Here is a 16,853-nt window from a genome sequence, read left to right on the forward strand (position 1 = left end):
GCAGCTCCAGACTTTCATTGATCAGCTCCGCAGACCTGGCAGAGAGAGGCCTCTTTTCCAAGAACCCCAGCACCAGTCCCGCGGCCGCCTCTGATTCGGCCACCACCGGGTCACATGCCTCTTCCTGACCAATCACTGGCCAGGAGGGTCTGAGTCCTCGGGCGGAGAGCAGCCCTTTGTAACTGCCAGAGATGAGCAGGGTCCCAGGAAAACCCGGGGGTACCGTGGCCGGCAGAGTGGGTGGATAGTGGCCAAGCGACACCTGTCTGTGTCAGAGGCCCACGCGAGGGGCTGTGGCTCCTCTAAGTGGCAGAAGTAGAAGCTGGACGATGTGAGAGCTTTGTGGAAGATAGTCGATTCGGGCTGGACTTTTAAAAGGGGTATGAGACTTGAAAATGCAACAAAGAAAAGCTCGCGAGCAGAATGCCTGGCCTGGGCAGGGGCAGGGAGGTGCCAGACCACACCCATCCTGTTTGCTGGCGCTCAGTACAGGTGAAGTCCAAGGCTGCAGAGGTGAGCCGAGGTCACGGCCCCGAGCTGCGAAAGCCCCGTCAGTGGGAGTTGGGCGCGCGCCTCCGTGCCGGCCAAGTGAGGCGTGTGCGCTTGGTCAGTGGCCAGCTAGGAGCCCTTGAGTCCATGAGCCTCAGTCCGGATTCTCTTGGAGAGTCAGGGTCTGCCCAGAGCGCCCTCAAGCCGGCACAGCCTGAGTGCCTTGGGCCCTAGCAGGCTTCCAGCTCGTTATCCTGCTGCCAGCAGAGTGGCGGGCGCTCAGAGGCGCTGGCTGTGCTGTTGGTGCCCCATCTAGAAGCCCAGCCAGCGTGACCTCGGCAAGAGACTCAGCTTCTCCAAGTCAGTTTTGTCATTTCTCAGAACAGGGCCAAGAAAGAGACCTGCCCCCTAGGGTTGTGTTGAGGCTCGGATCCAGGAGCACGATCAGACGATTCTTAGTGTTTACAAGAGCCTTACGGATGTGCAGATGGACCACCTTGGGGGCATCCTGGGAGGGGAAGCGGGCGAGGCTGAGAGCAAGGTGGAGACGCTTCCCTTTGTGCCTTTGCAGTGCACCCAAGGCACGTCCTACCTGTTCTAGATAAAATGAAAGTTCTCTTTTTAAAACAATTTTAATGACTTTTTAAAAGAGCCCTTTGGGGTAAAGGAAAGAGGAGGTCTGGGGAGTGTGTGGGACGGAGAGGGGCAGGGCCCGCAGCAGACCGATGGTGGTTCCCGGGCCCGCTCGGGGCTTCGTCGGGATGCAGGTCACAGGGCCCCACTCCCAGGGACCGTCTGACTTCATAGGTCCGAGGTTGTCCGGGAGCTTGCGTTTGTAATGGCTCCCCGAGTGCTTCTCATCTTGGCCCAGTCACAGGTGGCTGCAGGTCCGGGAAGAGCCACGTGACACCTGCCCGGACCCCCTAACTTGCTCTCTCTGCGTGCATTTCCTCTTGCAGGGATGGCGTTCCATACTGTGAGTCTGACTACCACTCCCAGTTTGGTATTAAATGCGAGACTTGCGACCGATACATCAGCGGCAGGGTCCTGGAGGTGAGTGGGACGCGCACGGGGGAAGCGTCTGAGCACGTTGGCCTCTGGCTCCAAAACGTCGTCACTGGGGGAGGGAACGGCACCCCACACCCCCTTTTCCGTAGCCTGCACCTGCCCTGCTTTCTCTACCCCGGCTTAGCTTGCTGCATGACCAGATAACCTTGCCTCTCTGGGTCCCCCCCACATGAAAAGCCGGACACAGTTATTCCTTGTTCAGAAGATGCCGTGCTGGGAATATCCGTTGCCTTTCTGGATTCAGACACAGAGAGATTACTGGGGAGTGACAATGATGATTTTCTTCCCAGCCCTGCCTCAAGGATGGAAGCCTCGACTTTTTTAAGCTTTTGGTAATATGCTGATTTAAGAACCAGCTTGTCTAGCAGCCTGCTCCCTGGGCCCTTCTGTGGCTGGTCCATCACCATGGCAACAGCTCTCCTCTGCCTCTGATGCACGGCTCGCTCTGCCAGTGACAGACAACCTGCAGCTCCTTTGCTGAGCCCCTGCCTGTGCCTGCTGCCTGCTGGCCTTCCTGGTCCGCCCCCCCCCCCACACACACACACCCTGTGGGCCTGGGAAGCTCCTTCTGTGCTCTGGGACCACCCACCTTGAGGAATCAGAAACAGGAAAGAGTTTGGTGCAAATGGAAAACACTAGCCTGAGAGCTAAAGTAACTGGGTGCCAGCATCGCCTCAGCTGCTCCCTCGTGCCCAGGGTTTCAGTGGGCCCCTCTGCCTTATCTCCAGGCCTGGTTTTCTTAGCTGAAGGTGGCTGGGGTGCGGCAGTCTGCGTCAGGTCTGTGAGCACACCTGACACATCTGGCCCGTTGGTCATGGTTACCTGGAGTCAGCACTGTGCTGAGAAGGCTTCTGCGGCCACATCTGGGCTCAGCAGGAGCGCAGCAAGCAGGCAAGGACCCTCGGTGAAGATGCATCGCAGCTGGGCTCTGAGGATGAGGAGGAAGCTGCCGTGTGAAGAGCTAGAGGAAGAAGGAGCTCGGCCCTGTCCGTGGCTGAATTCTAGTCATCGGAGCTAGTGGAGAATGGGTAGATTGTCCAGGGCCCATCAGGGGAAGCTCCGCAGACCCATTCAGGAGTTTGCATTTTACAGAAAGGATGGTGGAAAGCCACTGGGGTGTTTTACACCAAAGAGAACATGAGACCATGTGTGTAAAAGATTTTTGCAGAGAATCAGAAGACAAACGCATGCCTAGAGTGGATAAACCATCAGGCATTTCCAGGGAGCATTCAGAGTGCAGTGTGGAAGAAACGGCATGAAACGGGCCCAGGGAGAGTTTGGCCCCAGATTTCAGAGGGCCCGGTTCCAGGGAGAGGATTTTGTAACGGTGGAAAGGCCAGGCAGAAGTGACCTGCTTCCAGCTGCACCTCCTCCCAGAGAGGAGGCCTTGACCCCCGCAGGAAGGATGCAAGACCCCTGTAGGAAGGGGCGGCCAGCCTGTCTGCAACACCGTGGAACAAAAATGCCAGCAGCTTTGCAGCCGTGGGGCACCTTGTAGGCATAACCATCGAAGGAGAAGAGGCCGCAAGTTGAACCCAGAGAGTCAGCCTGGGTGAGAGGAAGTCTGCTGTTGGCATCTGCAGACCTGGGGTGGCACACGGGAGCAGTTGCGGGGGGGGGGGGAACGCCGACCTGGGCAGAAATGTATTGAACAGAGGCTGGGCAGCAGAGCGTTGGGCAGGATCCACAGAGCAGTTGGGCATACGGAGGCCACCTTCAGAAAACCACCTCTCGGGTGTGCAGGCTGCTGGGTCAGGGGCTTCCGCGCTGCACTGGCACGAGAGGTCACGAGAAGGAAGAGATTTCAGCTACACCCCGGGCCACAGAGGGAATGTGTGCCAGCATCTCCAGGCTGCTGGGGAGCCGCGTCTGCGGTGGCTGTCTTTCCCCCGCGTGGCACTGTTACTAAGCCTTGCAGGGACCTTCTCTCCCAGGCAGCTCTGCGACTGGGTTTCCATTGATTGCATGTGGCGGAGGCTCCATTAGCATTGGGACATATTGATTTTTTTCTTCGAGCTGGAAGAGACTTGTAGCACATCAGCCAGTTCCCCTCCTCGTTTTACAGATGAGGAGAATGAGCCCAAAGGCAGGCGGTGCTTTTCCAAGGTCACGTGCAGCATCTCTGGGACAGACAGAGCTGAGGCCCAGGGCTCCGGGCTCCACACCAATGCCCACAAGCTGTCAGCGACCCAGGGCCTCTGAGGCCGTGGGATGTCATGAAAATACACAGGGGGTGTGAAACAGACTCAGGTTCCCGTTTTACTGCTTCTCACCCTGAAACCTTGAACAAGTCACTTTCCCTGAGTCTTCGACTCTGTGTGTGTCCGTGGAGAATGCTGCTGTTACTTGGCTCCTAGCAGGCACGTCGGTATGAAATAGCGGTATGTCTATTGCTCTCTGCCCCTGGTCCCTGCACGGAGCCCCTGAACCTTCTAACTGCCTAAGTCAGAGGCGCCAGGAGCATCTGGATCCCGAACCCAGAGCGCCTGAGTCCCATGGATTTTTTCAGAGAGTGGGAGCAGCTTTTGTCCTAATGAGGTGACCACGGGTGGCTTCCTGAGCAAGGGCTGGCCACCGGAAGGACCAGCCATGATGAGAAGCTTGCAACTTTTCAGCCTCGCCAAAGCCCACCCTCCAGGGAGGGGAGGGGGCCTGGAACGTGAGCCAAGGACGGATCCTTCCCCGGGCAAGGAAGTCTCCATAAACATCCCTGGATTCGGGGTTCACGGAGCTGGCAGGCGGGCCAACACGTGGTGGTGCTGGGAGAGCAGGGTATGGAGAGGGCGCGGGGCTCTGTGCCCCTCCGCCACCCCCGTGCCTTGCGCCTCTTCTGTCTGGCTGGCTGTCTCCACCCTTGAGCGTATTCTTGTCTAATCTACCGGTAAATGCACCTGTTCCCCTGAGTTCTGTGCGCGACCCTAGCAAATTATTAAACCCAAGTCGAGGGTCATGGGAACCCCCGTTTATAGCGGGTCACTCGGAAATGCAGGGGACAAGCCAGGACTTACCTCTCAATTGAAATGGGGGGGTCTTGTGGGTCTAAACCCTTCACCTCTGGGGTCTGAGCTCTCCAGGGAGAGGGTCAGAACAGAGCTGAATGGCGGGAGGCTCAGGGCCTGGTTTCCCTGATGCTGTGGCACCTGCTGCTCAGCAGCCTCCCTCCCCTGCCCCTCAGGTGGTTCCTGCACCACCCGCAGCCGGGGTTGCTGAGCGGGGCCCAAAGCCTCTTCCGGCTGGAGCAGGATGCTGGGGCGTGACATTTAGGAAGATGCCAGCTTCAGTTCTGCCAACGTGCTGTTGCCATCCTAGAAAACAGGTCTATAATTGAAATGATAAAGCGGCACAAAGTAGGGAGAGACTGCTAATTAAAACGATTATCCGTGTCACGGATGGGAGGATCGGGCCCACGACATCGCCGCTTGGAAAGAGAGCAGGCCCCTTCCAAAGCGTGAACACAGTTTGCTTGGATGGCGACAGGGACATTCTGTCATCGGTGGGAGCCACGCAAACAACCGAGACTGAAAAAGGAATTGGGATTTTTGTTTTTTCCTTTTTAAAAAAAGTCTGCCCTTTCCATGTTCTTGCTAAATTTTTAGAGTAAATCAAGTTTCTCCAGAATAGACAAGCCCGTGCCAACCCTCCCTCCACTACAGAGACTCAGGGCTAAGTCTTCAGCATCATTCAGTAACAGTTTGAAAACTGGAAGAAACCCATTAGCATCAGACCAAGTGATGGCTTGGGGGGGGCTCTAACAGTGCCCCAGTATCTACCAATTTCCCTGAGGAATACCCCCAAAACACCTTGCCCTGTTACACAAAATATACCTTCAAAACGAGCGCTATCCCCCCGAGTTTTGCTGTGCCCAACACCCCCTATACAGCAGTTCTGGAGCTGCCCTGCAGGGCCCTCATGGGTCAAGTCCACTTGGCCAGACTGCAGGGGCAGGGCTGTTGGCATGGAGGCGAGCGCTGGACCAGGGACCAGCCCTCCTGGGTGCAACTCCAGCGTTGCTAGTGGCTCCCAGTAGGACCTGGAACGAGTCACAGCCTTCTCCAAGCTGCCTCTTCCCCTTTAGAGGAATTCACAGCAGCAAATCACTGCCACTCTTACTTGAAATAGGAATGGGGAGGGGGGCTGGCTCGCCAAAGCCAGACTGGAGTGCCCTGGGCATGGGGCGAGCTCCCTGTGCGGTAGTCACCGAACTGGCCTGAGGGGTAGAGGCTCCCCAGCAGGTCCTGGCACTGTAGGTCCTGTTATTTGTCCCCTGAGCCCTGAAAGTATGTCCCTCACTGCCCCTCTCACGGCTTTATGCCTGTAAACCTCGTGTACTCACGCTCACCTGACAGTGGAGCGTAGCTTCCAGTTGGCTCCTTGCGCACGAGGAGACCCAGCTGACGCGACGGGAAGGCCAGGGTGGCTCGCCACACTGCCAGTGACGAGCACATGTCCTGCTGGTGGAAGCGCCGAGCTTCCCATCTGTCCTTGTTCCTGACGTGGTAGATGAGCACGTTTGGGAGGATGTGAAAGACGCCTTGTCCCAAACCCGATACTTCTCCTTGAAAAGAGCCACTCAGGGGGTTGGCTCCGGCGTTATCCAGCCCTGGGTCCCTGTACCACGTGAAGCCATGTCCTCTGTCACTGGTGGCAAGGGCCCCTTCCTGGGGAAATGAGGGGTCCTCAAGGTAAGACCATTTGCCCCTGGAATTAAGGGGGGGCAGCAGCCTCCAAGGGCCCTTCTGCGGCTAGAACACACGTGCAGGTGTCCCAGGGAGTCCCTCGGATGCCATCAGGAGCCCCTGGTATGGGTCGCCGAGCTTCTGGCGAACTTCTAGACTGTTCTGGGCTCCCCTGAATAGACCTCCAACCAGCCTCAGGGCCGCGAGGACGCCGGCGGCACGACGGTGTGAGGAAGTGCGCGACCCACCCGGCTCCCCGCAGGCCCCCAGCTCTGACCTCCGCTGTCATCTTCCTCGCTCCGCAGGCCGGAGGGAAGCACTATCACCCAACCTGCGCCAGATGTGTCCGCTGCCATCAGATGTTCACCGAAGGGGAGGAGATGTACCTCACGGGTAAGCAGGCCTGGCCCCGGGCCGGAAAGGAGGCGAGGTCTCCTGCCACCGCAGCGTCTGCGCTTCTGGCGCGTCCTCAGGATGGTACCTCCTCGCCCTCTCCGGGCGGTTTGGGAAGGTTGCCGCTGTGGCTGGTGGGACGTGACCTGTGACCTGCCTTCCGTCCCTCTGCGCCTCCAGGCTCTCACGTGCCGTGAAGCCCCTCTGCCTGGAGCCGGGTTTCTCGGCCTCAGCACTGCTGACATGTGGGGCCAGACGATTCTCTGGTGTGGACACGGCCCTGTGCACTGCAGGGTGTTTGTTCAGCAGCATCCTGGCCTCTACCCACTAGATGCCAGTAGCCTTCCTATTGTGGCAACCAAAAATACCGCAGTGCTGTCATCTGTCCCCTCGGAGGCGTAACCCACCTGAGTTGAGAACCAGGAGCCCAGAGCTTCTCAGCAGAGGCTCCTGCCATCCGCTGCGGATGCCGGAGCAGCGGCTGCTTGGCGGGGCGGGCGAGGTGACCGCTTGTCAGATGCTGTGGCCTTACAGCCACTTGTCTGTACAGTCCCATGGTGTTTGAGGTGAAAGGACCCCAGGAGTCGCCCTAGACTGTGAAGTAGCAACCGTCACTGCGTAGACGGGAAAGCGAGGTGCAGAGAGAGGGGAGCGACCGCCTGAGAGCCCGAGGGTCCCGGTGCAGAGGGGACGGGGCCTTATGGCCCCCACGGCAGGGCTCTGCCCGTCTGGCCTCCTGAGACCCAGGCCCCACTGCTCCTCGGGTCCCCGCCAGAACTCGACCCCCTCCTTCCGAGAGCACTGCTCCCTCGGTGCCTGGGGCCTGGAGTCGTTCCTGCCGCAGGCCCCTGGGCTGCAGGCCGGGAGCGCCCGTGTTCTCAGCAGATGGTCTGCGTGGACCCGCAAGCAGGACCTTGCCCTTGGTTTGGAAGTTCGTTACGTGCTCCTGCCTCCCCTTCCCTGGTGAATGTCTCCCTGGGGACAGAACTGCCCCCATGCCCGTGTCACTAGAAGCCAACACCTCTCTCCCTTCCTGCTGAATTCCCAATCCTAGGCTTTGCCCACTGGGCACTTTGCATCCTGGCTGCACTGCTCAGTGAGTTTTCAACCGTAGGTGAATCTTTATTATAAGGTTTTTATTTTTTATTATAGTCGATTTACAGTGTTCTGTCCGTTTCTGCAGTACAGCAGAGCGACCCAGTCATACATATGTGTGCGTGTGTGTGTACACACACACAGTGTCTTTTTCTCACATTATCCTCCATCATGTTCCAGCACAAGTGAGGAGATATGGTTCCCTTAAATCTCCCTACATCTCTGCTGCCCAGTCTGCCGGGGGCCAGCAGCAGGCCCTCTAAGACTGAGGTACTGTCCATTCCTGACCCGCAGGAGGCTCCTCGTTCCTTCATGTAGCAGACGCCTATTAAGTGCAGCAGGAGACATAGCCGGAGCAAGTCCCCCAGTTTCCGGCCCTCCTGGCACGCACATCCCCGGGGTGGAGTCTTGCCAGCCCCGCTTTGGACAGCACTTCACAGGATGCTGCAGAGCGAGCGTGATGAAGTGCAGATCAAACCTTCGGCACAAGTGCCTCCAGGAGGTGGAGACTTTCCTGGTGATAAAGAAGGGCTGTCACCCTCCTCCCTAATTATCCCCATCGCTCCCCTCCCGGCTCCTGGGGGAGTGGGAGTAATTGCAGGGCCTTTAAGGACCCGCCTCGTGGGATGCTGAGTGATCCTGCTGGAGTGGTGCTGACACGGGCTGTGGGTGTCTCGGTTGGCAGCCACCAGGGGCTTCTGCTTCCACTGAGAGCTGGGCTGGCCATCGTCTCGGACACCCTCCCGGGCAGGGGTGATGAGACTCGAGGTGATGGACCCCAGAAATGGCAAGAAAACTGCCCTCCCCGTGGCTTAGGAAGGGGGAGAGGCAGCCAGGAGGGCTCCTGGGTCCAAGCACGAGCACGTCTCCTGGTGGTCTGCGACCTTGAGAAGTAACTGCTTCCAAGGGGTCTCTTCCTCTTGCTGTAAAATGAGAATCATCCATTCAGACTCAGGTCGTGCTCGCGCCAGCCTCTCTGTCGCATGCTGGATGCTCAGAGATGAACGAGCAGGGGTGCTGGCTTCCTGGGTGGCGTTTACTGTCCGGAGCAGGAGACCAGCCTTCATCTAACAGAAGGTCCAACATGCAGTGACCAGCTGTGACCAGTGCTGTGACAGGAAGCTTGGGAATAACGGGTGGGTTCCAAGGCTCCTCATCTCAGCCGAGGCCAGGAGAGGCTCTGCTGAAGAAGGGGCGTTTCAAGCCAAGATCTTGACATCGAGTGGGAGGTGGGGCGGGGAGAGCGTGGAGGCAGAGAGAGGAGCAGGTGCGCAGTCCCCCAACCCCCAGCCCCAGAGGAAGCATATATGGTCGAGAAACCAAGGCAGGCCCACACAGCCAGTGCGCAGAGAGCAGCCCCCGCCCCCAGGGCCTGGCGAGTGTTTATAGAGGGAAGGGTGAGCACAAAGATGCCAAGTGCCCCAGAAGGTAACCTGCACGCATCAGAGAGGGCGCCAGGAAGCCCGCAGAGCTCAAAACCCCGTCTAGTCCTTTCCATAGCGGGTCACGTGGAGTTGCTGGCAGCCAGCCTCGGGAGGGTCTTTTGGTCACTTTGTTTGTGTTTTAATTGCTGTGTGATGGCTTTCTGATGGACCCTAATTGGGAGGAGTCTGACATCTGTCTGGATGAGAACTTCCGGGCCCCGGGAGACAAAGCATGTTTTATTTGTTTCAAGTTCTGTTGTACATTCAGTCTTGTAACTGTTGTTGTAAAGATGCCAGATTTCGAATCTGTTCGTTGTCCAAAGCCTTCATTTGGGCCTCACCAGGAAAGTAGGTCACCGATTCTGTGCAGCCGAATATTAGCCCACATGCTGCAGGTTAGGGGCAAAACTTCTACAAATCCCGCAAAGGTTACTTACAAGTGCTGGATCGGTGGGAGTTTTTCTAAATCAAAAAGTGCTTCATAAGATAGATTTTACTCTTGTTCTCAATCCGCCTGTTCCCAAGAGAAAGGAAAAACAGACTTTTCTCACCTTCTGTCTGCACTACAGGCAGTCCTGCTCCAAGGACCTGAGACAGCCCGTAACACAGGGAATGCAGGGTTTCAGCTGTGTGTTTGCAAACGAGTCATGTGTGTATTGAATTAAAACCCACCAGGCAGGAGGCCATGTGTGAAGTCCCGGGACAAATCCGCGGCTAAGGAAAGTATTGTAAGAAATTCAGGTCCTGACAGCAATGACAGTGTCGTCGCTGATGTTTGTGGAGTCCCTACCACAAGCCAAGCTCGTTGCTGAGTTTCCTGCAGCATCTCTCATTTTATCCTCACAACCCTGTGAGCCAAGAGCCTCCTTTCAGAGAACAAGGAAGTTTTGGAAGGCTGTGACCCTGAGCCAAGGCTGGCTCACCTGTCTCGGTGGGTTTGTGGCAGGCATTTTTTCCATGCATTATCAGAATTCTGAGCCGATAGTTCATAGCTGGCCTCCTGAGGTTGATGAGTCCCCTGAAATCGCTTGCCCCATCTTGCGCTTGGGTGTGTTTCACTGAAGATGGGGTCTGTAGCCTTTAGCAGATTCTCAGAGCTGTCCACAGCCAGAGACAGTGAAATCTTGAGTTCTGTATCAGTACAGATCCGGAACAGAGCCCGAGGGCTTCTCTGATGATGCAGCAAATGCTGCTCTTGTGTAACGGACTCTCCCTCAGATCCCGTTTTTGTTTCCGTTCAGATGACGCATATTCCTGGTACCAGGAGGTGTGTCTTTCTGGCTCCGCTTGAGAAGCCTCTGATATTGGCCGAGGCCTCCTTTTCCCCCGACGAGAACCTTGTGAGAGGTGCCCTGAGTTGACAGAGGCTCGGGGGGGCCCATGTTGTGACGGACGGTGGAGCATCAGCCCTCAGTCACTGGCTCCACATGTCATCGGAGCGCACTCCATTTCTTACTTTTGTTACTTGATGGGTTTTATTGCATTTCTGGCTGGACAGCGATCATCACAACCCAGCTTCACAGCGTTTCCTTCCCAACCCCCCAGCCCTTCCCCCCGCCCCCCAACCTGTCTCCTTAGGAAACCAAAACGTTGTCAAAGTCTGTGAGTCTGTATCTGTTCTGCAAAGAAGTTCATGGTATCCTTTTTTTAGATTCCACATGTAAGCGATAGCATATGATGTGGGTGTCTCACTGTCTGGCTAATTTCACTTGCCATGATAATTTCTAGGTCCATCCATTCTGCTGCAAATGCCATTATTTCTTTCCTTTTTATGGCTGAGTAATATTCCATTGTGTATATGGACCACATCTTTATCCACTCTTCTGTTGATGGACTCTGAGGTTGTTTCCATGTCTCGGCTATTGTATATAGTGCTGCAGTGAACACTGGAGTACATGTGTCTTTTTGAGTCATGGTTTTCTCTGGATAGATGCCCAGGAGTGGGACTGCTAGATCAAATGGTAATTCTCTTTTTAGTTTTCTGAGGAATCTCCATACTGTTTTCCACAGTGGTTGAACCAGTTTACATTCCCCCAACAATGTAATAGGGTTCCCTTTTCTCCACACCCTCTCCAGTGTTTTTGTCTTGTGTTTTTGTTTTTGGTCTTTTTAGGGCTGCACGCATGGCATACAGAAGTTCCCAGGCCAGGGGTGGAATCAGAGCTGCAGTTGCTGCCCTACGCCACAGCCACAGCAATGCCAGATCCAAGCTGCATCTGTGACATACACACAGCTCACAGTAATACCAGATCCTTAACCTACTGAGCAGGGCCAGAGATCAAACCCGCGTCCTCATGGATACTAGTTGGGTTTGCTACTGCTGAGCCATGATGGGAACTCCATGCAGCATTTATTTTTTGTGGACTTTTTGATGATGGCCATTCTGGCTGGTATAAGGTGGTACCTCATGGTAGTTTCAATTTGTGCTTCTCTAATAATTAGTGATGTTGAACATTTTTTCTTGTGCCTTTTTGCCATCTGTATGTCTTCTTTGGAGATCTTTTGCCCATTTTTTAATAGGGTTTAGATCTTTTGCCCATTTTTTTTTAATTTTTTAATTTTTTTTTTATTTTTGCCATTTCTTGGGCCGCTCCCACGGCATATGGAGGTTCCCAGGCTAGGGGTCGAATCGGAGCTGTAGCTGCCAGCCTACGCCAGAGCCACAGCAACACGGGATCCGAGCCGCGTCTGCGACCTACACCACAGCTCACCGCAACGCCGGATCGTTAACCCACTGAGCAAGGGCAGGGACCGAACCCGCAACCTCACGGTTCCTAGTCGGATTCGTTAACCACTGCGCCACGATGGGAACTCCAAGTTTTTGGGTTTTTTTTTTTTTTTTTTTTTTTTTTTTTTTTTAGGGCCACACCCATGACATATGGAGGTTCTCAGGCTAGGTGTTAAATCAGAGCTATAGCTGCTGGACTATACTACAGGCACAGAAACATCAGATTCTTAATCCTCTGAGCAAGGCCAGGGATCAAACTTGCGTCCTCATGGATGCTAGTCAGATTCGTTAACCACTGTGCCATGATGGGAACTCCTTTTTGCCCATTTTTTGATGGGGTTGTGGGTTTTTTTAGATTGAGCTGCAGGAGGTGTTTATATATTTTGGAGATTAATCCCTTGTCAGTTGCTTCATTTGCAAATATTTACTCCCATTCTGTGGGGTGTCTTTTTGTTTTATTTAGGGTTTCCTTTGCTGTGCAAAAACCTTTAATTAGGTTCCATTTGTTTGTTTTTATTGTCATTACTCTAGGGGACGATCTGAGAAGATATTTCTGTGGTTTATGTCAGAGAGTGTTCAGCCTATGTTGTCCTCTGAGAGTTAGTATTCAGTCTTATATTTAGGTATTTAATCCCCTTTAAGGTAATTTTTGTGTGTGGTATTAGGAAGTGTTCTAATTTCATTCTTTTACATGTAACTACCCAGTTTTCCCACTTACTGAGAGAACTGTCTTTTCTCCATTGTATATTCATGTCTCCTTTGTCATAGACTGTAGGTGTGTGGGTTTAATTCTGGGCTTTTTATTCTGTGCCACTGGTCTATATTTCTGTTTTTGTGTCAGTGCCATACTATTTTGACGACTGTAGCTTTGTGGAATAGTCTGAGGTCAGGGAGCCTGATTGCTGCAGCTCTGTTTTTCTTTCTCAGGATGACTTTGGCTATTCTGGGTCTTTTGTGCTTCCAAACAAACTTTAAAATATTTTGTTCTAGTTCTGTGAAAAATTTCCTTGGTAATTTGACAGGGACTGCATTGAATCTGTAGATTGCCTTTAATAATACAGTCAAATTGCCAATATTGATTCTTCTAGTCCAAGAGCTTGGTAGATATTTCCAACTGTTTGTATCATAATTGATTTCTTTCATCTGCGTCTTTTAGTTTTCAGAGTACAGGTCTTTTGCCTCTTTAGGCAGATTTATTCCCAGGTTGCCAATTCTTTTTGATGTGATGGTAAATGGGATTGTTTCCCTAATTTCTCTTTCCAATCTTTCATTGTTAGCATATAGAAATGCTATATATTTCTCCGTATTACTTTTGTATCCTGCAACTTTACCAAGTTCATTGATGAGCTCTAACAGTTTTCTGGTAACATCTTTAGGATTTTCTAGGTATAGTATGTTATCTGCAAACAGTCAGAGTTTTACTTCTTCCTTTCCAATTTGGATTCCTTCTATTTCCTTTTCTTCTCTGATTGCCATGGCTAGGACTTGAAAAACATATAGTGGCAAGAGCAAACATCCTTGTCTTGTTCCTGATGTTAGTCAGAATTCTTTCAGCTTTTCACCACTGAGAATGATGTTCGCTGAGGGTTTGTCATATGTGGCCTTTATTATGTTGAGGTAGGTTCCCACTATGCCCACTCTCTGGAGGGTTTTTATTAGAAGTGGGTGTTGGATTTTATCAAAAGCTTTCTCTGCATCTATTGAGAGGATCATATGCTTCATTCTTCAGTTTCTTAATATGGTGTATCACACTGATTTGCAGATATTGAAAAGTCCTTGCATCCCTGGGATAAGTCTCACTTGATCATGGTGCACGGTCCATTTAATGTACTGTCGGATTCGGTTTGCTAGGATTTTGTTGAGGATTTTTACATCCATGTTCATCAGTGATATTGGCCTTGTAATTTTCGTTTTTGTGGTGTCTTTGTCTGGTGTTGGTATCAGGGTGATGGCGGCCTCGTATAATGAGTTTGGGAGTGTTCCTTCCTCTGCAATTTTTTCGAAGAGTTTCAGAAGGACAGGTGTTAGCTCCCCTCTAAATGTTTGGTGGAGTTCATCTGTGAAGCTATCTGGCCTTGGACTTTTGTTTGTTGGAAGTTTTTTAATCACAGTTTCAGTTTTGGTACTTGTGATCTGTCCGTTCATCTTTTCTGTTTTGTCTTGGTTTCGTCTTGGAAGATTGTACTTTTCTAAGAATTTGTCCGTTTCTTCTAGGTTGTCCATTTTATTGGCACACAGCTGCATGCAGCAGTCTCTTATGATCCTTGGTATTTCTGCGATGTCCATTGTAACCTCTCCGTTTTCATTTCTAATTTTATTGATTTGAGTCCTCTCTCTTTTTTTCTTGATGAGTCTGGCTAAGGGTTTATCAATTTTGTTGATCTTTTCAAAGACCCAGCTTTTCGTTTCACTGATCTTTTCTGTGGTTGTCTTCTTTTCTATTTCATTGATTTCTGCTCTCAGCTTCATGATTTCTTTCCTTCTGCTAACTGCGGATTTTGTCTGTTCCTTTCCCTCTAGTTGCTTTAGGTGTGAAGTTAGGTTCTTTATTTGAGGTTTTCCTGTTTCCTGAGGTGGGCTTGTATGGCTATAAACTTCCCTCCTGGAACTGCTTTTGCTGCATCCCATAGGTTTTGGATTGCTGTGTCTTTGTTGTCATTTGCTTCTAGGTATTTTTTAACTTCCTCTCTGATTTCTTCAGTGATCCATTGGTTGTTCAGTAGCATGTTGTTTAATCTCCAGGTTTTTGTGCTTTTTGCAGTCTGTTTCTTGTTATTGATTTCCAGTCGAATAGTGTTATGGTCAGAAAAGATGCTGGATATGATGTCAATTTTCTTAAATTTACCGAGACTTATTCGTGGCCCAGAACATGATCTATCCTAGAGAATGTTCCATGTGCACTAGAGAAGAATGTGTATTCTGCTTTTGGGTGGAATGTCCTATAAATACCTATTAAGTCCATCTGGGCTAATGCATCATTTAAGGCCTGTGTTTCCTTGCTGATTTTCTGTCTGGATGATCTGTCCATTACTGTAAGTGGGGTGTTAAAATCCCCTGCTATTACTGTGTTATTGTCAGTTTCTCCTTTTCTTAATTTTTTGTAGGGCCACTCCTGCAGCATATGGAAGTTTCCAGGCTAGGGGTCTAATTGGAGCTGCAGCTGCCAGCCTACACCACAGCCACAGCAACCTATATCCAAGCAATGTCTGTGACCTACACCACAGCTCATGGAATTCTGGATCCTTAACACAGTGAGTGAGGCCAGGGATCAAACCTGCATCCTCATGGATACTAGTTGGGTTCATTTCCCCTGAGCCAAAATGGAAACTCCTCAGTTTCTCCTTTTAAAGTTGTTGGCAGTTGCCTTATATGTTGAGGTGCTCCTATGTTGGGTGCGTATATGTTTACAATTGTTATATCTTCTTGGGTTGATCCTTTGATCATTATTCAGTGTCCTCCTTTGTCTTTTATAATATTCTTTATTTTAAGGTCTATTTTGTCTGATATGAGTATTGCTACTCCAGCTTTCTTTTGATGTCCGTTTGCATGGATTATTTGCTTCCATCCTCTCACTTTCAATTTGTATGTGGCCCTAGAACTGAAGTGGGCCTCTTGAAGACAGTGTATATATGGGTCTTGCTTTTGTATCCATTCATCCAGTCCGTGTCTTTGGTCGGGGCATTTAGTCCATTTCCATTTAAGGTAATTATTGATATGTATGTTCTTATTGCCATTTTATTAACTGTTTTGGATTTGTTTTTGTTGGTCTTTTTTCTTCCCTTCTTCTCTTGTTCTCTTCTCTTGTGGTTTGATGACTATCTTTAGTGTTGTGTTTGGATTGCTTATTTCTGTGTATATCTATTGTAGAGTTTTGGTTTGAAGTTACCATGAAGTTTTGATATAGGAGTCTGTATATATACAAGATTGTTTTACGTTGTTGCTCTCTTAATTTCAGATGCGTCTCCAGTGTCCTGCCTTTGTGCCCTCCTCATCTCATGATTTCTGATTTTGGTGGCATATTTGTGTGTGGATGATTCCCTGCCTTTACTGTGTATATACCTTTACTGGTCAGCCTTGTCATTTGTAATATTTTTGTTTCTAGTTTTTGCCTGTTCTTTTCCACCTAGAGAAATTCCTTTAGTATTTGTTGTAAAGCTGGTTTAGTGGTGGTGAGTTCTCTTAGCTTTTGCTTGTCTGTAAAGCTTTTGATTTCTCCTTCAAATCTTAAAGAGAGCCTTGCTGGGTTGACTCATCTTGGTTGGAGGCCTTTTCCTTTCATCCCTTTAAATCTCTTTCATCATACCACTCCCTTCTGGCCTGCAGAGTTTCTGCTGAAAAATCTGCTGATAACCTTATCAGGGTTCCCTTGTAAGTTATTTGTTTCTTTTCCCTAGCTGCTTTCCATATTTTCTCTTTGTCTTTAATTTTGGTCAGTCTGATTAATATGTGTCTCAGGGTGTTCCTTCTTGGGTTTATTTTATATGGTACTCATTGTGCTTCCTGGATTTGAGTGAGTGGTTCCTTTCCTATGTTAGGGGAGTTTTCGGCTATTATCTCTCCAAGTATTTTCTCTGGCCGTTTCTCTCTCTCTCCTCCTTCTGGCACCCCTATAATGCAGATGTTGGTGCATTTAACGTCCCAGAGCTCCCCTAGACTGTCTTCATTTCTTTCTTTCTTTCTTTCTTTTTTTTTTTTTTTTTTTGTCTTTTTGCCTTTTCTAGGGCCGCTCCCATGGCATATGGAGGTTCCCAGGCTAGGGGTCTAATTGGAGCTGTAGCCACCAGCCTACGCCAGAGCCACAGCAGTGCAGGATCTGAGCTGCGTCTGCGACCTACACCACAGCTCACAGCAACGCCAGATCATTAACCCACTGAGTGAGGCCAGGGATTGAACCCAAAACCTCATGGTTCCTAGTCGGATTCATTAACCACTGTGCCACGACGGGAACTCCCTGTCTTCATTTCTTTTCAACCTTTTTTC

The 16,853-nt window shown here is 51.1% G+C and overlaps 1 protein-coding gene across 40 annotated transcripts in view; it reads left to right on the top strand.

Moving 5' to 3' along the window:
• Nucleotides 1–16,853, top strand: part of ABLIM3 (actin binding LIM protein family member 3) — a 128,618-nt gene that overhangs the window by 57,227 nt on the left and 54,538 nt on the right. For all 40 annotated transcript variants that reach the window (XR_014839081.1, XR_014839080.1, XR_014839073.1 and 37 more), the window contains 2 exons: nt 1,449–1,542; nt 6,539–6,626. Coding sequence is in view for 18 of the 40 variants with exons in the window: in XM_085015036.1 (XP_084871162.1) it covers nt 1,449–1,542; nt 6,539–6,626 (182 nt within the window). In the remaining 22 variants the exon portion in view is untranslated. The remainder of the gene's footprint in view (nt 1–1,448; nt 1,543–6,538; nt 6,627–16,853) is intronic.

Source organism: Sus scrofa, chromosome 2, assembly GCF_054392235.1.
Source record: "Sus scrofa isolate SSC_HxYL_T2T_F1_AM1 chromosome 2, Sscrofa_HxYL_maternal_Yorkshire_Landrace_v2.0, whole genome shotgun sequence".
In the NCBI taxonomy this organism is placed as follows: Eukaryota; Metazoa; Chordata; class Mammalia; order Artiodactyla; family Suidae; genus Sus; species Sus scrofa.